The 24,165-nt window shown below is 46.4% G+C and overlaps 1 protein-coding gene across 1 annotated transcript; it reads left to right on the top strand.

Moving 5' to 3' along the window:
* Positions 1-308: 308 nt before the first annotated feature.
* Positions 309-22,059, top strand: SCN3B (sodium voltage-gated channel beta subunit 3). The gene is made up of 5 exons (XM_068989149.1): positions 309-363; positions 9,136-9,299; positions 12,663-12,888; positions 18,754-18,892; positions 21,996-22,059. Exons 1-5 carry the CDS (start codon positions 309-311, stop codon positions 22,057-22,059), a joined length of 648 nt encoding a protein of 215 aa, XP_068845250.1.
* Positions 22,060-24,165: the final 2,106 nt, after the last annotated feature.

Raw genomic sequence — 24,165 nt, 5'->3', positions numbered from 1 at the left:
GGGAAGGCACTGTCCGCGGTGCTGATCCGGATCCCAGCAACGGGCTCTGGGGAGAGCGCGCCGAGCTGCCTATCCGCTCCCTCGAACTGGGGCGGTCCGCTAGGGTGGCTTGGAGCTGAAACCCCCGCTTGGCTCCAAAACCCCGCAGAGCCTCCCCAGTCACCGGCGCTTGGCCTTTATTTCAGTCAGAAAGTCGCCTCCTTGGGCCAGTTCGTCCCAGAGGATTTCCTCGAAAGTCTCTGAGAGGAAGCGGTTGTTGACCCAGGGAATCTCTGTTTAGCCCCGGAAGCCACCCGCTGAAAAAAAAGATGCCTGCCTTCAACAGATTGTTTCCCCTGGCTTCCCTTCTGCTCATCTTGTGGGGTAAGTACCAGCACCCTGCCATGCGAGGTGCAGATAACAGTAATAATGTTAACAATAATAACACATTGATATCGTTGGTGACAACAAGGAGCCCTGGTTGGCTTCCCTCTGTACATGTCTGCCAGACATGGGATCCAGAGGAATTCCATGAGAGCTAGGATTTTGAGATTGGCAAAAGGTCTCCCTATTTCTCTGATGCTTTATTCCCGAACCTCCCTTGGTGGTTTTCCCACCCTCCCTCCCGTTTCCTGCTAATTACAAAGTATTTTTTCCCCCTTTCCTGTTGCTAAAAGAGAATGCTGTCACGTTCATTATATAAAAAAAATCTTGGTTGCAGTTGCATTTCATTTCTCAATGAGTTCTTCAAATTAATTTTTATACATTAAAAAATCTGGATCTGTGCATTTTGGAAGTGAAAATACTTTAGTTGTTAATCCTACTGTTTAATTTTAATAAGTAAAACAGGCTTCAGCCATTTGCAGTAATATATTAGATGAATAGGCACCTGGGAATTGCATCTTTTTTCTTTTTCATGAACATGGGGAACTAAGGTGCTTTGGTGTTTGGGGAGCTGGATTTTTTTGCCTTCAAAGATAAATAGGTTCTTGTTTATCTATTGTGAAGCAGTGAGGTGACCTTCTCTCTCCAAATAAGGGAGTCCTACACTTGCAACAGTAAAGCTGAGCAGAGTGGTGTTAGAGATGGGCTTGAAGTGGGGTGCCTGCATGTGTATGGCAGAAGTTAATGAATCTACATATAATGTCTGGATGTGCGACTGAGAGAATGGTTTACTGTATTAATGTATATGCCTCAGCGTCTGAATGTGTGTTCTAGCTTGTGTTGGAGCATGTTAGCATGGGCATCTGAATGGATTGATGAGGATGTAGTAGTGTGTGTGTGTGTGTGTGTGTGTGTGTGTGTGTAGTTGTGTGTAGTTGTGTAGTTATGGCATTCAGTCTTGCCAACTTAGATTCTCAGGTCAAATATACATGCTCTCCAGTTGTTATATTGGTTGACATCATCTTAGCTACCTTCCTCCATGCTAAAAATCAATAACCAAAATAATTAGATGTGAGCATGCCCACCTACCTTACTGAAACTAGGTATGTGGGATTATGCTCTATGATTGGCATGAAACTCATTCTGCTAGTGCAGTGGCAGATATGCTGATGGGAATTGCCTCTTTACCTTATTATCTCTTTATTAAGCCTCCAGGACTAACTCTGGCTGCCAGTGTTATCTGGATTTTGCATGTGACCAGAACCAGAGCCAAGCTTCCTGTTGAACAAAATGCCTGATTAGACAGGCTGTGAAGGACGAAGAGGGAGAGTAATGCCAGTCCCAAGGGCAGACTCACCGCCATCCATTCCCAGTAGAGTAGACCAGATCTGAACATGAGGCAGACATAATGGGTTGCCAGTGATCTCATCTGTCTTGAAGACAAAAGGCTGAGATTTCCTCAGGGGAGGTGAAGACTAGGGACATGAGGCTTAGGAGAGGTTCTTCGGTCTGCGTAAGAAAGAACACGAGTAAAGCCATCACAGGTGAAGTTGTAGAGGAGCTTGGGGTGATGTTCTACAAAGCCTTTCTTCCCAAACCCTAATTTAAGTTTCTAATGTCTTTGCCTGAATTCTAGTGGAGGGGAGAGTATGCTATAGTCTAGGACGTTTTAACTAGTACTTACAAAGCCTGGATCAGAGTCTTAGCTCTGCCACTAGCTTTTTGTGTCATAACCTGAGACTATTTGGTTCCTCAAAGATGTGTATTTGGAAATATGTAAGTCTGGAAGTTGGGGCATATATCTAACATCCTTTTTAGCTGCACAGTTGAATGGTAGGGAAATGATTTACAGAATATTGCTAAAATGGCAGAGTGTCCACCTTCCTCTCCACCCCTCAATCCCCCTGCCAAAAAAAAAAAAACCTGTGGACTAAGTATATGTGTTACACCTATCCTTGTCCATCCTCAGCTTCTGAACACGGTTCACCAAGTTGAGAAGCTACAAAAGGGAAAGAGGCACCTCACACCAGTCAGAATGGCCATCATCAAAAAAATCTACAAACAACAAAGGCTGGAGAGAATGTGGAGAAAAGAGAACCCTCTTGCACTGTTGGTGGGCATGTAGACTGATACAGCCACTATGGAGAACAGTATGTGTGTGTGTGTGTCAGTCGCTCAGTTGTATCTGACTCTTTGCAACGCCATGGACTGTAGCCTGCCAGGCTCCTCTGTCCATGGGCTGTTCCAGGCAAGAATACTGGAGTGGGTTGCCATTTTCTTCTCCAGGAACAGTTTGGAGATTCCTTAAAAAACTGGGAATAAAACTACCATATGATCCAACAATCCGTCTAGTGGGCATATACCCTGGGAAAACTGTACTTGAAAAAGACGTATGTACCCCAGTGCTCATAGCAGTGCTGTTTACAATAGCTAGGACATGGAAGCAACCTAAATGTACATCGACAGATGAATGAGTCAAGGAGATATGGTACATATACACAGTGGAATATTACTCAGCCATAAAAAGAACACATTGAGTCAGTTCCAGTGAAGTGGATGAACCTTGAATCTTGAACAGAGTGAAATAAGTCAGAAAGAGAAAAACGAATATCATATGTTAATGCATATATATGGAATCTAGAAAAATGGTGCTGAGGAACCTATTTGCAGGGAAGGAATGGAGACTCAGATATAGAGAAAGGACTGTGGACACAGTAGGGGAAGGAGAGGGTGAGGCTAATGGAGAAAGTAGCATCAACCTATATACAGTGCCGTGTGTGGAATAGATAGCTGGTGAGAAGTTACTATGTAGCACAGGGAACCTAGTCTGGCAGTCTGTGATGACCTGGAAGGACGGGATGGGGGAAGGGAGTGAGGCTAGGGAGGGAGGACATGTATGTATAATTATGGCTGATTTGCATTGTTGGACGGCAGGAACCAAAACAACATTGCAAAGCAATTTCCCCCCAATTAAAAATAAATTTAAAAAAATACGTTAATTTTTAAAAGGCACACACACCTAAAAAGAGAAAGAGATAGTTCAGGAAACTTTGCCATTAAATGTTAGAGAGAAGGCCTCGCTTCACAAATGCTATCTCATTTTATTTGCATGTAATTCCAGTATTGGAAAACACTTAGCTTAGATGCATTCACCCTTCCCAAACTGATTAGTTACATGATGCAAATGTGAATGGAATTTTTCCATTCTTTTATTTTTCTGCATGAACTGAGCAAAATTCCACATTTCCTTCATTAAAGTAAATAGTAGTAATAATAATCAATCCACACTTGCCTAGTGCTTTACAGTTTACAAAGCAGTTTTCAAATGAAGATTTGGTCCCCATAGCAATCCAGTGGTGTTAGTCAGAGAAAGTAGTGTTGTTTCCAGTTTAGAGATAAGAAAATAAGTGCAGGGAAGGAGAAAGGACTTGTAGAGAACTCTTATCTCGTGAGTTTGGTCTTCTAGTGCTTGTTGTAGCTCTTGTGGTCACACCTGCTGCTATCTATACAGGATTGCAAGGTGGGCATCTGTCCTTTCATTTCTCTTTGGAGCCACCCTTCCACTCCTCTTCCCTGGTGGCTCAGATGGTAAAGCATCTGCCTATAGTGCGGGAGACCCAGGTTCAATCCCTGGGTCGGGAAGATCTCCTGGAGTAAGAAATGGCAACCCACTCCAGTATTCTTGCCTGGAAAATCCCATGGACGGAGGAGCCTGGTAGGCTACAGTCCATGGGGTCGCAAAGAGTCAGACTGAGTGACTTCACTTCCACTCCTCTCCCAAGCCTAGGGCCTTACTCGTCACCTCCTAGTATCTTCTCAGCTCTTCCTCTCCACGTCTACGCTCCCAGATGTCTGTTGTGCTGGGGAATGTTTAGCAACCCATTTTGCATCCCATTCTCTCAAGGCTTTGCTAAGTGACTGGCTAGATCTGATAGACCAAGTCATTTCAGGGTGTTCATATCTACAGATAACGTCATTTTTACCTCTTTCTGGAAAGTTTTACTTTCTAATCAAAGCCTTTATGTTCTTAATACAAAGGAGAGCAGTGTAGAGCAAAGTCAAGAGGGGCAATATAACCAGATAACCAAAGAAGAGAAAGGTTAGAGGAGCTGGTTACATATACATTACGATCCACTGCTTAATATAGATAGATTAATGCTATTCCTTAGTTAAATGTAATCATAACCAGTCTATTCTTCCTTCTCGTGTTTCCACATTATTACTATGGAAACAGCAGAGGAGATCAAAGGTCAAATGATTTGGCCAAGATTATTCCAGGAGTTTCTTATTTATAGGCAGCAGGGTGGGTTGAATGTCTACCATACGTACAGTCTTTTCTAGAAATCTAGAGGATTTCATGAAAAGAGAGGAAGTTGTATACTGGAGACTCACAGGATGGAGAAATAGACTTTACCTCTGGATGGAAGGAGTTGTTGTTCAGTCACTAAGTTGTGTCCAACTCTGCGACCACATAAACTGTAGCACGCCAGACTTCCTTGTCCTTCACTGTCTCCCAGAGTTTGCTCAAACTCATGTCCATTGAGTTGATGATGCCATCCAACCATCTCATCCTTTGTCACCCTCTTCTCCTCTTGCCCTCAATCTTTCCCAGCATCAAGGTCTTTTCCAAGAAGCAAGTCATATTGCAAAGGGCAAGTGAATAAGGATGAGTGGATTTTGTGGCCATTTTTCAATGTCTTATCTGGGACCTCATGAATTTAATTGACCTCATGAGCAGAGTTCTTTCTTAGGACTTCAGACTGGACTTTGGCAAAGAGAAGGTGATCAGTGGGGCTTACTCTCTGATGATTGCCTTACTCAGGGGCATCTCAGAACAAAAGAGAGGCTTCTATGCCCTGCTGACCATCCTGACTACATATATTCTGCTTTCCTCCCTTTTACTATAAATGAACCAACTGTGTTTATAGTTAAGGCCAACTCATCCACTTGCTCACTGAAGTAAATCACCTCACACCTATTCAAGGACGTTAGTCCAGCAAACTACATTTTCAAGCCCAGCAGCTCTATTGCTATCTTCATCCAAGCAGAATCACTGAACCATCTCTCAGTCTGATCCCTGTACCAGCCTTTTAACTACTCTGTTTGCATCCACCCTGTCCTTCCTCACCTCTTCAGTTTATTCTCAACAGAGCAGTCAGATCATGTCGTGCCGCTCTTCCACTCAGAACCCTCCAGTGCTCGCATGTCATTCAAAGCAGAAGCCAAAGTCCTAGTCATGATCCACAAGGGCAGCCACGATCCGGTCCTGGTTTATTTCTTCTACCTTGTCTCCTTCTAGTCTCACTTTGTTCCCTGCACTTTATTATTATTTTTTAAAATATCTTGGGACTTCCCTGGGGGTATGGTGGATAGGAATCCGCCTGCCCCCAATGCGGGTAACACAGATTCGATCCCTGGTCTGGGAGGATCCCACGTGCCTCAGAGCAACTAGGCCCATGGACCACAACTACTGACGCCCATGTGCTTAGAGCCTGTGCTCCACAAGAAGAGAAACCACCGCAATGAGAAGCCCAAACACCGCAAGGAAGAGCAGACCCCGCTCACCACAAGTGCCACACGCAGCAACGAAGACCCAGCGCAACCCCCCAAAAGCTTATTTATTTTTGGCCGTATCCAGTCTTAGCTGCAGCACAAACCTGAGGCATGTGGGGTGTTAGTCGCCAGACCAGGGATTGAACCTGTATTCCTGGCACTGGAAAGCAGATTCTTAGTCACTAGCCCCTGGGGAAGTTCCTGGTCTCTGTGGTTTCTTGTGCTCTTTGCTTTTGCATCCTAGGACTCTCGAGTTGCTTTCTCCTCCGTACGCTTTCACACAGATTTTCATATAGCTTGCTCCCTCCTGTCTTTCATTTGGTGCCTGCTCCGTGTCATCGTCTCAGTGAGGCTGTCTCTAATGATCCTTTGTACCGAACATGTTTGTAGAAATCATCACATAGACAAATTTATTAGATCTTATTTCCAGCATTTTGTTGATGAATAAACTGAGTCTCATAGAGATTAAACTGTCTATCAAACTGGGATTTCCCTGGCAGTCTAGTGGTTAGGACTTGGTGCTTTCACTGTAGGGACCTGTGGTCCATCTCTGGTCGGGGAACTAAGATCCCACAAGCCACTCGGTGCAGCTAAAAAAGCAAAAACAGCCCATCAAACCCAAGCCTTCAGTTGCCCAGTGCCATCTTCCTCCTGCCTCTATAAGCGTAACTGTACATTACTTGGAACATTTTCCTATTTTTCTCTGAAGTCATCTTCATTGAACTAATTCATCTTTACCACATCTCATTAAATATACATGTGCCTCAAGACTCCCTGCTACATGGGGTTTTCAATGCATATTCTCTACACTTCTATCCACTCACAAACTTTTGCATAGACCATGCTTTCTTAAAAAAAAGAAAAACAAAATAAAACAGGCCTATCCTCAAGATTTCAAATGCATCACATTCTGAAAATGTTTCTGATAAGTTCTCTCTGGATAAGGACCTTCCCCCCATTAAAGTGATGACCCATATGCAGAAATGTGTGAAATGAATTTGAAATGAGGTGAATTTAAGCAAATTCCAGGAGATAGTGAAGGACAGGGGAGCCTGGAGTGCTGCAGTCCATGGGGTTGCAGTCAGACACTATTGAGCAACTGAGCAACAACGAATATGCCAGAGCAGGAGAGCCTCGTGCAGGCTGCCCAATAAGAGCAGTTCCAGCTTGCTGAGAGTTCTAAAACCAAGCCAATGAAATTCATTTTATCTCAATATGCTAACCTTTATCATAGTGCCTCTAGTTTTTAAACTCTATGTCTAAAAATTAAATTTGTTCCCTTCTAAGTCAGATATTTCATTTTTCACTCTTAATTAGTTGGTCAGTCTCATTTTAAGCTCTGAATACAGCTTTCCTCTACTTTTAGAAAGAACTATCTGCCTGTAGAAGAAAAGACTGACCATTCACAGTGGACCAAGTTTTTAAATGACAGTGTATATTGTTTCATTTTTAAGGGCTCTGTTTTTATCATTAATGAGAAGGTGGCCTCAAGAGGGGTTAGAAGTCCTAATATAAGAATCCTGATGCTCCTCTCACTTTTGAACCTTCTGTATAACATGTAAGCTCTCTTACGAAAAAGTTTTTTGCATTTGTTAACAGCTTCAGCACCAGGGGGGAAAAAAATGTTTTTAATTGAGCGAGCCTTATCATGTAACTTTTGGAGCTGGTCAGAATCTATTTTCTCTTCCACAGAAATCTATTTTCTCTTCCTTCAAATATTTGAAGACAGATGTGTCAGTGTCCAAGCTAAGCACTCCCGGCCACCCCGCTGTGTTCTTACCAGACTTCGCCCCAGACCCTCTCCATCTTGCCTTCCCCTGTACGTGCAAACTTCCTTTTGTACACTGTGACACCCGGAACTGATCCTCATAGTCCAGATTTGTTCTGAGCAGCACAGAGGAGCTGTTCCTCCTTTGTTCTACAGCTACATCTGTTAACACAGCCCGCATTTGCCCTTGCTTTGTTGGCAATCGCATCCCACTTTCGATTCATTCTGAATTTTCAGTCTGATGTACTTACCCTCTTCAATGGGCCACAAGTTTCTAGGGGGCAGGAACTATAAGTCCAGACCTCTGGGTGGCATGCGAGGTGCCCTCCAATCTGACCCCCCCCCACAATGTTTTTCGCTTCTACCACTCTGCATTTATTTTTCTATTTTGTTTTGTATGTTTTTTGATATAGAAATAACTTACATTTTAAAATTCTCTCCCTTGAAGAAATTTGAACATGTTTGTTACTGCTGCTGCTGCTGCTAAGTCGCTTCAGTCGTGTCTGACTCTGTGCGACCCCATAGATGGCAGCCCACCAGGCTCCCCCATCCCTGGGATTCTCCTCTCTTCTAATTTTATGCATGCCTTTTTTCATGTAATTCTTTTCTATATTTTTGTGTGTGGTGTGAGATTTTGTTGTTGTTTGCTTTTTTATTGGAGTGTAATTGCTTTACAATGTTATGTTAGTTTCCCCCTCCCGATTTTTACCTGTGTCTCTCCTCTTCTGCATGAAGCATCGCCCCAGTCCCACGGTCAGCTCACATCATCCTCCTTGCTGCTCTGCCCTCCACCATGCCTCAGAATTACCTGCATTTCCCATAAAACACAGATATGCTTACATCTCTCCATGGCCTTGAAACATATGCCCCCCCTCATTGTGCAGTACTTATAGAGGTCCCCACAGCATGGGTCCGATCTCCCTTTCTGGCCTCAAGTCTCACCATCCTTGTGTTCCTCTCTCCCCAGCTCAGCCAGGAATAACTGCCCCTCCTCTGGGAACAGAGTACATTACTAGTATGTCAGTCGCCACGGTCTGGTTTCATGACACTTAGGAGTATGCGTTCCCTGCTAGACTATAAATGCCTTTGGGGCGTGGTGAGTGTTTTGTGCAACTTTGAATCTCAGCATCAGGCCTGTCATAGGGTAGATTTCAGTGGACGCTGGTTCAGTGAAGGGGTGCATGCCGTCAATGGGTGGATGCAGAGGTACCCTGTTTGCACCTAGATGCTGAGTCTTTGAGGGCAGGGCCAGATATGTGCCGCTCGCAACAACACCAGCTCATCCCTGCCGGTCGGGAGAGTGGGGACTTGGGGGGCTACTTACATGTACATGCTATTTTCCTGTGTGTCTCATGGTTCTTCCTTCTCTGTCTCTCCTCCCTCCCTTCTTGCTCTCCCTTCCCTCTGCCCCACACCTCCTGGCCCCTCCCTGTCTCCTGGCCTCTCTCCAGTCGGCGTCTGCTTCCCCGTGTGTGTGGAAGTGCCCTCGGAGACCGAGGCGGTTCAGGGCAACCCCATGAAGCTGCGCTGCATCTCCTGCATGAAGAGGGAGGAGGTGGAGGCCACCACGGTGGTGGAATGGTTCTACAGGCCCGAGGGCGGTAAAGATTTCCTTGTATGTCTGGCTGCTGACTCTGGCCTTTGCTTTGCTGGCCTCTGCCATTTTGCACCTGGCTCCCGACAGTCTGGGGGAATGACGATCTGACAAACACTGGCTCTTTCTCTCCAAAGAGAGACAGCTCCTCTGCAGATAACTGACAGCCTCAGTGTAGCCCAGCCTCTGGGAAAGGGAGGGCGCCCGGCCAGCTCCAAGCATTCCTGGTTATAAACAGAATAAGGGGGGGAAAAGACATAGATAGTATTTAGAGCCCACTGTGCATCAGTCACCCCACTAGGCCAGTGTTTTCATTTAATCTCTGCACCATCCTACTGGATGGATTAAATTAGTAGAAAAACTGAAGGACCTTCCTGGTGGTCTAGTGGTTAAGAATCCACCTGCCAATCCCTGGTCTGGGAAAACCCCACATGCTGCGGGGCAACTCAGCCCGTGTCCCACATCTACCGAAGTCCTCGAGCCCTAGAGCCTGAGCTCTACAACAAGAGATGCCACTGCAGTGAGAAGCCTGTCCTCCACACAGAAGAGAAGCCCCCACGTGATGGAACTAGAGAAAGCCCCCGTGCAGCAGCGAAGACCCAGCACAGCCAAAACCAAATTTATTTTAAAAATTAAAATAACACTAAGTGTTATTAAATGGAATGACATGTGTTTAACTCATCTAAGTCTCACCGTCTCTTCATCTCACCCCTGAAGTAAGAATGTCAGGGGTGACCAAGGCTGACGCTCAACCAGTACATGTACATCAGTGGGTCATTTGTTTGCGGCATCCTGTAGTGGTTGCTGCTGCTGCTGCTGCTAAGTTGCTTCAGTCGTGTCCGACTCTGTGCAACCCCATAGACGGAAGCCCACCAGGCTCCCCCATCCCTGGGCTTCTCCAGGCAAGAACACTGGAGTGGGTTGCCATTTCCTTCTCCAATGCATGAAAGTGAAAAGTGAAAGTGAAGTCGCTCAGTCGTGCCCGACTCTTAGCGACCCCATGGACTGTAGTGGTTACTTGTGCTAAAACTCCCTACTGGCTTCACCACCATCCTTCCCACGAGGAACCTCTGACCTCCTTGTGATCTGGGAACTGAGGGATCAGCAATGACCAATGTTAGTCTGATTGGTTGGTGCCAGTGCCAAAATGGTGGTTATATAATCTGAGCACCAACTTGGAAATGACAGTTATTCTCACTTTCATTCTCTCTGGGGCCAGGCTGCGTGGGATTGGTTCTTAACTCCACAGCTTATTAACTTTTGTCCTTGGACAAATTGCTTACCCTCTCTGTACCTCACTTTCCTCATCTCTAAAATGGGGATATAAACTATAGCTACTTCATAGACTCGTTACCAGGACTCTTGAGCTATAATTTTTATTTATTTCATTTTTGGCTGTATCATGTGGCATGTGGGATCTTAATTCCCTGAAAGCGAAAGTTGCTCAGTCGTGTCCAACTCTTTGTAACCCTATGGACTATACAGCCCATTGAATTCTCCAGGCTAGATTACTGGAGTGGGTAGCTTTTCCCTTCTCCAGCGGATCTTCCCAACCCAGGGACTGAACCCAGGTCTCCCACATTGCAGGTGGATTCTTAATCAGCTGAGCCACAAGGGAAGCCCCTTAATTCCCTGACCAGATGTCAAAATCATGCCCCGTGTAGTGAAAGTGCTGAGTCTTAACTACTGGACCACCAAGGAAGTCCCATGAGCTATAATTTTTAGCATGTTTAAAATAGTTCTGATAGAGGAAACACTATATTAGTGTTTGATTAAGAACACACACAAGCACAACACACATGTGCATGTGTTCTCAGTCCAACTCTTTGGGGTCCTACGGACTGTAGCCCGACAGGCTTCTCTATCCATGGGATTCACCAGGCAAGAATCCTGGAGTGGGTTGCCATTTCCTCCTCCAGGGGATCTTTCCAGTCCAGGGACTGAACCCACGTCTCACGTGTCTCCTGCATCGGCTGGTGGATTCTTACTGCTGAGCCACCCGGAAAGCCAAATACACGTGCACACAAGGGGCTACTAATCCAAGAAGTTTGGTTAGTAAAGAGAGCTTAGATACGAAACAGGTTGTCTGAGAGCAGATACAAAGCCCTTTTTACTGTACTGCCTCATCTTCCTGGAGGCAGGTTTTTTTCTCCACAAAGACCTAATGGAGACAACATTAGGATGAAATTGAATTTTGCTTGCTCTTGTCTCTAGCTCTCCTAAAGCTGGGCTCATTTCTAATTCTAGGCTGGACATGTCATTCTGAAGTGGCTTTGTTCCAATCAGGTGCCAGGCCTGGGACAATAGCTTTCCCAGTACCCAGCTCAGGGCTGACCTTGACCAAAGCTAGTGTCCAGGAGCTAGTGTTACAGGAACCTGGACATCTTAACCAGGTGGAGAGGTTCCCATGAGCCTCAGGCCTGGTTATATGCCAGCCACCTGCTCTGCTTCCAGGCCTGCCCAAAGTGAAAAGATGGCTCAGATGGAGGAAAAGAAGCTTTAACAATTGTGCTGGAAATACAGAGTAATGGTAATAGAAATTTTTGTGAGGATGAAAATATTCCACATTCATGCTGTCCAACTCAGAAGCCACCAGGTACAGGTGGCACTGAACAGTTGACACATGGCTAGTGCAACTGAAAAAGCAGAATTTCACGTTTTATTTAATTCCTAGTAATTTGAATTTTCATGTAAGTAGCCACGTGTGGCCAGTGGAGATTAGATGAACTGCACAGCTGTAGAGGGGGAAAAAATAGGTATGTCAGAAGGCGGAAGTGTTGGAGAAAAGAAACCTAGAGATGAGATCTAACTCCACCCAGAGTGGAGGAGCTGATGCACACACATCACTGGCATCTCTCTGCTCATCTGGGCCACTCGAGCAGCCTGGGACCCCTTCCTGTGGCCTAGCCACGACTGCCCGTGTCCCCTCAGTGGTGATCAGCTCTGAGAGCCACATTTGGAGGCTGGAGCGCTCAGATTGTTCATGACAAACGAAGCTGCGTCTCTGCCTCCACCTCTCGCTGGCGGCCCCCACGGCACATCTTTCTCTCTTGTTCCTCTTTTCCATATCCTTCCAGTCCCTCGTTTCTCTCAGTCTCCTTTGTGCGTCACTCATCTTCCTCCGTTCTCTTTCTTTCCACGCCCTTTTCCTGCCTGCCCCTTCCTTCCACATCCACGTGCCCTGACCCCCTGTGCCTTTGTCCGCCCTGCCTTGGCTCTCTCCCTTCCCCGCTCTGAGCCTCCACCGCACTCCCACATTTGGGGAGCTCCTGGCAACATCATCCCCTTCCCCCGTCCACGCACCATCTAGTCCTCTTCTCTGCCCTGTCCTCACCTCTCCCTGTCTTCTCTCATGGCCCTCCCCCACTGTTTCGCCATGTACAGATCTACGAGTATCGGAACGGCCACCAGGAGGTGGAGAGCCCCTTCCAGGGGCGCCTGCAGTGGAACGGGAGCAAAGACTTGCAGGACGTGTCCATCACTGTGCTCAACGTCACCCTGAACGACTCCGGCCTCTACACCTGCAACGTGTCCCGGGAGTTTGAGTTCGAGGCACATCGCCCCTTCGTGAAGACTACTCGGCTGATCCCCCTCCGTGTTACTGAGGAGGGTAAGGCTGGGGCACAGGCTCTCTCAGGGGAGGGAAGACAGTGGGTCTCCACACAAATGAGCCCCTTGAAGAATGCAAACTCCCATGTATTTGGAGTGTTGAGATCTAAAATTGCCACCGCTGGCTTGTCTTCCTGGAATGGCCAGCTTCCGGCAAGCTGCCCGAGAGCTTGCCACTGTGCCTTTCCTCGAAGCAGAAAGGCTTGGGATGATAACGCAGGAATCTTTACCTGGTCCGTGGCCTCACACCCTCAGAGAAACAGGACAGCTTCTGCGAAGCCTGAAACTGCCAAGTCAGCTCCGTCTTCTCTGGCCTGTATTGAATCTCTGATTCCACGGGCTCAGAGAAATCTCCTGAGGATCCCTAGAGGTCATCTACCTTCCTGTCTGTGATCCATACGGACCTTTAAACTGGTGGTGCTCAAACTTCAGCCAGCCTCAGATTTCCCTGCAAGACTTCTTAAACCCAACCTTTCTGATTCCATACACAGAACCTGAGAATTTACGTGACTAACAAATTGTCAGGAGATACTGATGCTGCCGGGGACCACACTTTGAGAACCAGTGCTCCAAACCATGCCAGTCTTTGTCATCTGTCTCCCTCCACAGTAATCATATGAGCACCCCCTCCTCCATGCGTGGTGTCTCTCATTACATGACTTCATGTTCAGCTGGGAGAACGGGAAAGACGTTTAGCTCTCTAGTCTTTACATTTTTTCAGATTTCCCCCAGGTGGTTTCTTGTTAGGCTGGGAAGTCCTCTCATCATTCTAACTCAAATGTTTGTTGCGATTAAGTCCAGAACCTTTAAGGTGAACTTAGAACTGTTCTTGTTCTGCTTTTAATAGACTCGTGTTTGGGGCACCATGGCTCCTCGCCCCTGGCAAATTTTCCTTCAGGTGTCAGCAAAGTGGTATATGCATTTCCCTCTCTGTTTTCTCACCCAGGCAAAATGATGATGCCATTGTACCTAGCTGTTCCTAGACCATCTATTTCCAGCACGTTCTCAGCGCTTTGGCTGCCCCAAGATGCAGGATGGTGAACAGACAAAAGCTGTGAGGCAGGAGAGGTAGGAGAGGTCACATTAAAGCCAGGCTCCTCCTAGAAAAGGATGCCAGGAGTCCTGACTTCCAGGCCACAAACGTATCATGGTATGGTGATAAAATTCATGACGCAAGAGAGTGAACAGCAAGAGTGAGCGATGTCATGATTTAGTCATGATTTAGACTAGACTAAAATGGAAGGTGGGTCAATCCTGATGGTGCACAGGGATGCTCAGGGCACTTGGCTCAGACTTGATGAACCACTTCCCCTCTGCAAGCCCATCTCTTCTGTGTGCATGGAAGGGCTTGGGCTGAGACCTCCCTAAGGGATCCTCTTCTGTTTACACACTTGTGCTCCCTGGGGGAAGGGAGCCTGGCGCCCTCTACTGTTCACTATCGGGACTGTCGGCTGGTGACTGCCAGACGCTTGGAAGCTGCCTCTGTCTCTACCTCCTGCTCTCAAAGGTTTTGCCTCCAGAGTGGTGCAGCCAGTGGGAAGTGTGGCGAAGTGAAGCCTGTCTGCCTGCCAGGCACCAGAGCCAGCTTTGGGTAGGAACAGAAGGAGAGTAAGTTTGTTATCAGAGCCACCGAGCCCCTCGGGCTCTCTTAGGGCTGGAAGGAGGCTTGGCTTTCTTTCAATCTAGGGGTTCTAACCAAAGAACCAGCATTGAAATCCCCCAGGGGGCTTCCTTCGGTGTAAATGGCTCTGCACCATTCCTGCGGTGTGAGTTCAGCTGGTCGGGGTGCCCTCTGGCGTATGTGAGTTGGAATGACTCCCCTGGTGATTGGAGGGTGCAGCTCTGGTCCCCCATCCTGTGTCTGGGGGACAGAACTCTGAAGAGGAAGGCTTGCCCACACATGAAGCACCTTAGTGCCAGAAGCAGGACTGCAGTCCAGGTCTTTGCCTCTATTTGCTCTATTTCCACTACGTCTTTTCCCCACAGCACCATCCCACTCTCTGCCACTTTTGCTTTCCTCCCCACCCTCTGTGGCCCCTTGGCAGCCCCCTCCAGCCCACCCCCAGATATTCACTGCTCTCTTGCTGCCCCCCTCCACCATGATACACCCCCATGTCTGCTCCACCCCTGTGGTCCCAGACCCTCACCCTTCTCTCTGCTCAAGCTGGACTGACGCTCACCTCCCGGCTCTAAGACAGAAATTTTTCTCTTCACCTAAAGGCTAATGAAGCTACTAAGGACAGCTTCCTACAGTACAACTGCTGGCTACTGCATTTTTAAAAAATATTTATTTTTTACACAGACCCAGAGGCTGCACAAAATGTGGGACCTTAGTTTCCTGACCAGGATCCAAACCTGCATCCTCTGCCTTAGAAGGCAGATTCTTCACCACTGGACCACCAGGGAAGGCCCTGATTTCTGCACTTAAACAGAGATAGGGGACTTCCCCAGTGGTCCAGTGGTAAAGAATCTGCTTGCCAATGCAGGGGACACAGGTTCCATCCTTTGACTGGGAAGATGCCATATGCCTAGGAGCAACTAAGCCTGTGCACCAACAACTACCGAGCCCACGCTGTAGAACCCTCGAGCCACAACTACTGAGTCCGAGTGCTTCAACTCTTGAGGCCTGCACACCCTAGAGCCCATGCTACGCAAGAGAAACCAGCACAACAAGAGGCCTATGCGCTGCAACTGAAGAGTAGGCCTCAGTGCAGTTCAGTTCAGTCGCTCAGTTGTGTCCGACTCTTTGTGACCCCATGGACTGCAGCACGCCAGGCTTCCCTGTCCATCACCAACTCCCAGAGCTTACTCAAACTCATGTCCATCGAGTCAGTGATGCCATCCAACCATCTCCTCCTCTGTCGTCCCCTTCTCCTCCCGCCTTCAATCTTTCCCAGCATCAGGATCTTTTCTAATGAGTCAGTTCTTCGCATCAGGTGGCCAAAGTATTGGAGTTTCAGTTTCAGCATCAGTCCTTCCAATGAGTATTCAGGACTGATTTCCTTTAGCACTGACTGGTTGGATCTCCTTGCAGTCCCAGGGACTCTCAAGACTCTTCTCCAATACCACAGTTCAAAAGCATCAATTCTTCAGCGCTCAAGCTTTCTTTATAGTTCACCTCTCACATCCATACATGACTACTGGAAAAACCATAGCTTTGACTAGACGGACCTTTGTTGGCAAAGTAATGTGTCTACTTTTTAATATGCTGTCTAGGTTGGTCATAACTTTTCTTCCAAGGAGCAAGCATCTTTTAATTTCATGGCTGTAGTCACCATCTGTAGTGATTTTGGGGGCCCCCAAAATAAAGTCTCTCACTCTTTCTATTGTTTCCCCATCTATTTGCCATGAAACAATAGGACCAGATGCCATGATCTTAGTTTTCTGAATGCTGAGTTTTAAGCCAACTTTTTCACTCTCCTCTTTCACTTTCATTAAGAGTAGCCCTGGCTTGCTGCAACTAGAGAAAGCCCATTTGCAGCAAGGAAGACCCAGCACAGCCGAGAGAGGGAGAGATCGAGTGCTTTGAGTTGAGCACACTGCAAATCGGGCTGTAGCCAGCCCATGAGAGGACATTTAATGTGTATGGCATTCTCCTGTGCCTCCAGCTCCAGTTAGAAAACCTGGGTGCTCCTGTAACACTTGGACTGCTTCTCTGAGCTGAAGGTCATGGCTGTGGCTATGCTGTGCTTTTAATGAGCTAAGCCTTGGGGGTGACTTGGGTCCTACGAATAACCAAGGACCATGAATGTAATTTGCTGCTGAGAGCTAGCAAAGGGAGATCTGAGTGCAGCCTTCCTTCTCCCTAGGAAGGAATACACATCAGGACATTTGGCATGTAGCATGTTTCATTTATTTTTTAATTAAAAAAAATTTTTTTTGGCTGTGGCTCACAATTGCGGGATCTTAGTTCCCTGATCAGGGATTGAATGCCAGGCTATGGCATTGAAAAGGCTGAGTCCTAACCACTGGACCACCAGGGAATCCCCGATCATGTTTTAATTGTCATTTTTGGGGTTAGGAAACATGGAAGATCAATATTTATTTATATTCTTTCATTCAACAGATACTTACTGAATAATTCAAGTATTCCAGGATTAGAGAACAGGCTGACAATTCAGAAATAAATATATTCTTAAAAAGCACACAGTCAGTACAGAAGGGTGATAAATACATCACAAAACAACCTGGGAAGTATCATAATGGATAGAAAAGTGCCTGGAGAAGGACGTGAGTGATAATTCTGCATGGGAAGTTGAGGAAGGCTTCACAGAGGTGGTGGCTTCTGTGGAGCCTAGAGGAATCTGTGGGAGATCGAAAAGCAGGAGACAGTGTTGGCACAGAGGTAGCAGTGGGGTGCGAGGTGCAGTCTAGGAAGGGGAAGAAGAAATGTTCACAGATTCCAGAAGACCACGGTGTGTATGAGTAGAGAGGTTTTTCTGGCCAAGCGAGTGGAAGTGAGGCAAGGAAGGCTTCATGGTGAGTGGCCTTGAGTGCCCGCCCATTGAGCGTTAATCGAGTCAGATCTCTGTCCTGAGGGAGATGTAGAACTCTGAAGACTTTTCAACAGGGATACAGTAGAATCAGATCCGTGTTCTGAGGACTTCGTGGTGGTCCAGTGGCTAAGATGCCACTCTTCCAATGCAGGGGGCCCAGGGTCTGATCCCGAGTCAGGGAACAAGATCCCACATGCTGCGATGAAGACTGAAGAGCTCACGTGTTGCAACTAAGACCCAGCACAGCCATGTAAACAAACACACATTAAAAAACAAACCTGCGTTCTGGAAATAGAACTCTGGGGACAGCCTGGTTCATACACAGAGTTCTCCAGTCCTCATTTCTGTTTGGGTTTGGGATGATCTGAAAGGAAGCTGAGCGGGGGCCGCCCTTGTTTCTAATCCAGACTTGCAGAGAGCATGCCCAGGAGACTGGGTGGGTTGATGGCACTGGCCTTGTCCCCGTTTTCTGATACCCTGTGTCTCAGGACATGATGTTCTGCCACCCCAGGTTCAGAGGACAGAGTCTGTAGACCTAGGACATGTGCCTCACACCTGTGCAGACTTTTACATCACCCAAGGTACTATTTTTAAAATTTTATTTATTGACTTACTTTTGGCTGTGCTGGGTCTTTGTTGCTCTGGGCTTTTCTCTAGTCGTGGCGAGCGGGAGCTGCTCTCTAGCTGCAGTGCACAGCCTTCTCTTTGCAGTGGCTTTTCTTGCTGTGGAGCACAGGCTTCAGGGTACGTGGGCTTCAGTAGCTGTGGCACATGGGCTCAGCAGTTGTAGCTCCCGGGCTCTAGACCACAGGCTCAATACTTGTGCAACACGGGTTTAGTTGCTCTGAGGCATGTGGGATCTTCCTGGAACGGGGATCGAACCTGTGTCTCCTGCATTGGCAGGCGTATTCTTTACCACTGAGCCACTAGGGAAACCCTTACATCTTTCAGATATTCTTAAATACATTAGATGATGTATGGTGTGAATTCTTATCCTTACTTTACAAATTGAGAAGCTGAGTCTTAAATCAGGGAAATGACTATTCAGACAGCAAGAAGTAGGAAAATGGGGGCTCAGCTGTGCGGTGTATCTCATCCGGCTCCAGGATTCCTTCCACTGCTCTACGACTTCTTCCCCAAGCCACCCTTCTCCCCTATGTCTCCCTCCAGAGCATCTGAAGAAAGTTAGTGAGAAAGCTGACAGACACAAGAGCTGGAGGATATTAAAGCTCTTTGATAACTTCTCAAGTTCCTTTAGACCACTGCATATTTAAGACTCACCTAAAAATAGGCCTCATACATCTCGAAGCTCAGTGACAGCTCTGGGTTTGTTGGACTGCGCATTCTGAGTCTCATTCTCCCCCTTGCAGCTGGAGAGGACTTCACCTCTGTGGTCTCAGAAATCATGATGTACATCCTCCTGGTCTTCCTCACCCTGTGGCTGCTCATTGAGATGATATATTGCTACAGGAAGGTCTCGAAGGCCGAAGAGGCAGCCCAAGAAAATGCGTAAGTCCAAAGATGCCAAAATAGGGATAGCCTGCACCTTCAGAGTGCTTGCTCTCACGGGTGAGGTGGTGAGCGGTTTACACAGTCCTCCACTTTCCCTCACAACAACCTTTAAGGTAGGCAGCAGGCATATACCCATTTTACAGATGTGAAAGTTGAGCCCAAGACCATTTACCCCAGACCATTATAGGAAGCAAAGCAAAGTTTGACTTCATGCCTTTCATTCTTAGCCACCAGGTAAAGCCCATCAGTTGCCACCACAATCCCATAAAACTGCATTTTATGACCATTTTTTAGATGCTGAAGCAGCTCACAGAGCCTAAGTGGTTCGCTGAGGCTGCACCTCAGCATGAGGTGGAGAGGAGAGGCTGGAATTTGAACCGAAGCCTGTCTAATGTCCATGCTCTTCCCATCACATTCAGCTGTTTGCTGTAAACCACAGAGCTCATCAGGCTACCTGGGCACTGCCCTTTATTAGCTAAGGAGCTCCAAACATGTTCTTCCCCCTGGAGCTTGGCAGTGACTGAATATCCAGAGAAGGGCTCTACCGCTTCCATGTTCAGAGGGTGCCCTGGCCATTTTCACCGAGGCTCCAGTACGTGGAACAAATGACGGGATCTGAGGGGCCACGTTAGCCTGTTATTTGCAGAGAGGAATGAGAGAACATAACCCTCACAGATGTACATAGCTGAGGTGATAATCAAAATCTAGGCTGCTGTCACCTGGAAATGCTTGATAAGATAAAGTACCTTTTGGCATGATATCTGTCATCTCGGGAAAGTAAAAAATTACAATTGACCAAGATATAAAGATGGAAAGAAATGATATGCTGGGGAGGCTGTCATTCCTGGTGACCTAGGTGATCAGATTCTAGTGCTTGAGCAGAGTAAGTGGCCACACCTGGACAGGAAGTCCCACACTTGGACAGGAAGTGGCCACCCTTGGACATAAGGTGCCCATAGTTGGGCTGGCATAAGAAACAGAGTTGGAACTGAGGTCACCAGAAGAGCTAGGATCCTCAGAGGGTTACGACTCGTGCAAAGTATTGATCACAAAATAATCAGTGCACCAGCCCAGGAAAAGCCAAGGAAACGTATCTACTTGGCCTGACTCCAAGTACAAGCATAAAAGATTCTTGAGAATTGATAACCACGATCCTGCTCTCACAGTGTTTAAATTTATACTGCCCACATGATCCAGGAGCCTCTAAGCTGAGAAAGTCAGTAAAAAAAATTAGTCCCCAGACAGTGATAACTGTGTTAAAAACAAATGAAAAACTATCCTGAAGGGACCCACTTTCAGCTGAGGCTTCATAGTGCTCTTCCGATAAAGCACTGCTGAATCTGATTCTACAATCTGATCCAAAACTCTAAGACACAGCAGGAAACCATTCCGCTCGAGCAAGAGAAATAACAAATGGCAGGATTAAATCCCAGGAACTTCAGACATAAGAAGGATCTGGTAAAATACAGAAAATAAGTTTGTTTGAAAGAATCAAAACAATAAGAGGAGGAACCAAAGCGTAAGATCAGAATCAGTTGCTAAGAAAAAGGAACAAGCAGTTCTCTCCCAGATTAATCTGCAAACGCAGTAAAAGTCCAGTCACAATACCCACTGGATTGTTCAAGGACCTCGATAAGCTGATCTTAAAAGTCAGACACAGGCCCAAAGGCTAAAACTAGTTTTAAGCCAGAGGATGGCCAGGTAGTAACTATTTTAGGCTTTGCAGGCTACAGAGGGTCTCTTCACCTACTATTCTTTCATTTTGCTTGTGTGCAACCCTTTAAACAAGTGACAACCATTATTAGCTATGGACTATAGTTTGCCTATTTCAAAAAGAAAGTTTTGGGAAAGAATAGGACTTTGCCTATCAGATGCAAAGGTTAGTTATAGAGCTGAACTCACAGACATACAACAGGGACAAAACAGAAAAGGCAGAGAGCCCCCAAAAGGTTAATGCCTATATAATAATAAAATAATAAAACCCCATTGGAACTTCCTTGGTGGTCCAGTGGCTAAGACTCCAGGCTCCCAATGCAGGGGGCCTGGGTTCTATCCTTAGTCAGGGGACTATATCCTACATGCCACAAATAAGACCTGGTGAAGCCAAATAAATAAATATTTTTTAAAAAACTGAAGGAAGAATGTACTGCCCAGTAAATGGTATAAGGACAATTCTTTATCCAGATAGAAAATAAAACAGACTGAACAAAATAAGCTGTGAGAGGATTTCAAGACAAGATGAAATGTAAAACTATAAAATTCTATTAGGGAATACGAGTGCGTGCACGCTATGTTGCTTCAGTCATGTCTGGCTCTTTGCGACCCCGTGGACTATAGCCTGCCAGGCTCCTCTGTCTGGGATTTTCCAGGCAAGTGCAGTGGGTTGCCAAGCCCTCCTCCAGGGGTCTTCCCCACCCAAGGATCAAACTTACATCTCTTGTGCCTCCTGCATTGGCAGGTGGGTTCTTTACCACTAGTGCCATCTGGAAAGCCCATAGAGGATGTAAGAAAATATCTTTATTACCTTAGAAGATGGAATTTCTTAAAATACAAAAGACACAAATCAGAGAGGGGAAAAATGATAATTTTTATTACACTGTAAGTAAAGACAATCAACAGACTGGGAGAAGATATTTTTAGGACATGAAACCATCAAGAAAAAAGATAAATATCTCAGAAGAAAACCTGGGAAAGCAAATGAACAGTCATATCACAGAAGCACACACCCACATTGCTTATAAGCTTATGAAAAAGATGCTCAGCATCACCAATAGTCAGGAAAATTAAAACATCTATAAAATATAGTTTCCCATCCATCAGTTTGGCTGGTTTAATCTAACAGTACTAAGTCTTGAGAGCAATGTGGATAAATGAGAAGACTCGTGCGTTGCTTATGGAAGGAAAAAACCAAAACTCTTGATTCTAGTCTGCTGAAAGGGCCATTCTTCTTTTCTCTTGGGTAACACGGCCAGAAGGAGATGCAGAGACCTCCTGTTCTAGAGGCATTCTTGTTCCTAGGCCCTCGCTCCTTCCCTTTTCCTGTGTTTCCACCTCTGAATACAAAATGCATTGATTTTCTTCCCTGTCTCTCCTCCAATAGGTCTGACTACCTGGCCATCCCATCGGAGAACAAAGAGAACTCTGCAGTCCCAGTGGAGGAATAGAAGGGGTCAACTCGAGGTGACGTACAGGGAAAGGAGGGGCAGGTAGATAAGGAGGCAGGTGTGCAAGTGACCTTGTTACGCACAAACCAAGGTGACTTGAGATTTGGTCCCTTAGATTTCTACTCTACATAGGGTCCCCATGCTTAGGGTCCATCTTAAAGTTGATGCCCAAGTCATAAACCTCTGTGCGAGATTCAAGTCCTTCAAAAGGTGAATTGCTTTGGCCTCTGTGTTGGGGGCAACTTGAATTCCTTACACACAGTGACAGAAAGTAATTCCCCTTCTCCCTCCTATGTGAGGATCGTGGATTAGGTCAAGGCCTTTGGCTGGGATAGACTGGGCTGGCAATTCTCAGTGAGCTGTTTTATCACTGGTAGGTGGCCTGAACACTGAAGGGCTGGCTGCCCCAGGTCCAGTGATGTCAACTGCATCAGGAGGGTGCCCCAGGGACCACATCACTTCCCTTCGTGCATCCACCCTTTCAGTTCATTCTTCATACATCCACTCACCTCTGAACTTTCACCTCTGCCTTGTTAACTCCATCAGACCTCTACACACCTCAAGACTTTGCCAGAACTGAGGAGCCAACATTTATTTCTACATGACTCAATCTCAGCCTGCCCTCACTTTCAAGCAAGTGGCTCTCATGCCAACTGGACCCCTCCCCTGTGCTCCATTCAACTTAGAACATGTGCTGGAGGTGGACACGTGCATCGGCTCCCTCTGGCTAGAGCCGGCTTTCTCTCCCATTGCTGCAAATGAATGAATGTCTTCTTGGAAGGAAGCGGGAGTGATGATTTGGGTTAAAGCAAGAGTGTCATGAAGTGAGATTTCTTGAAGGAGACTTGGGAAGTCATACAGTGTGTTCATGACCCTCCTGGGGGATAATGTGCGTGTTATCTTCCCAGGTGAGCACACCAACTGAGATGCCTGGGTGGTAGTGGGCACTGGGAGTGAAATCTCAAAGTTCTTCTCAAAATTTCTGTGGATCAGTATTATCACGCATTTTATAAGAGGCACCCAAGACTCAGACAAGACTCAACTCTAAGAGACCTTCAAGGATAAATTGAAGCAGATATAAGCCCAAGGCACTGCCCACTTTATGCTTCCCGAGATGGGATAATTTTATGAGAAGACTTTGAAATTGAATTTGGCCATGGCCCTGTCTCTTTCATAAGCACAGAACTGGGTGGATTACCTGGCTGAGGTGAAGTCTGATTCAGGTAACTAGAAACTGGCCAGAAAGGCAGAGAGAAGGATGTGAAGTGGACTTGAAGAATTCCTTTAGTGAAAAGATTTGTGAATCTGAGACATCTTCCAGGACAGTGGTCTGGGAATGGTATTGAACTAAGAAATGTGTTTTTAGTCTGAGATGGATGATGGCAAATGAGTGAGGTGATAGGAGGGGGGCTAACCTGGGAATTCATAATGTCCAGGGTTTTTTTTTTTTTTTTCCCCCTAGGTGTTAGGAGAGCAGATGAACACTGCAGAAATCTTAGTGAATATCTCATGTTTCACTTTGAATGACTGGTTACGTGTGATGTCCTTCAGCACTCTGTGATGGGAGGGGGAAGGATGCTTTGGGATGGGTGGTGAGATGAAATGACTTGGATCTGATGAACAACATATCCCCCAGATCAGAGGGAACTTCTGGGGGTAAGATCCTGCTCCCTTGGCCTTGGGTCTCACCTGAGAAACTCAGTTCATCTCTGCCATCCCAGGGAAGAGCACCTGAAATAAGTCTTTGTTCACATATTTGAGTGTTGGATTTTATTGAAGAAAACACATTCCATAAATTCAAGGCCCTTCTCATTGGTAATTTCCCACGCAATCCCTCTGAAATAGGAGACAGAATATAGATTTTCCTTATAGTGAGGAAAATAGGCCTGGATTACTGTGAGGTTTTCTAGACATGTGGCTGGTGCATAGAAGCTCCTTTCGACCATGCATCTAACCTGTGAGCTAGAGTGCACGTTTGCCTTTTTTTTTCCTTTTCAAAAGCCCAACTCAGCTATTCCCTGAGTGAATTTTAATGAAGTTGAATGGTACCTCTTTTTTTCTTATTTATCCTTGTTAGTAATCTTCTCCTAATTTCTCAGCTCTTCT

Source organism: Capricornis sumatraensis, chromosome 16 (assembly GCF_032405125.1).
Source record: "Capricornis sumatraensis isolate serow.1 chromosome 16, serow.2, whole genome shotgun sequence".
Classification (NCBI taxonomy): domain Eukaryota; kingdom Metazoa; phylum Chordata; class Mammalia; order Artiodactyla; family Bovidae; genus Capricornis; species Capricornis sumatraensis.
The sequence above is the reverse complement of the archived record's forward strand: the minus strand, read 5'-3'. Positions and strand labels throughout refer to the sequence as shown.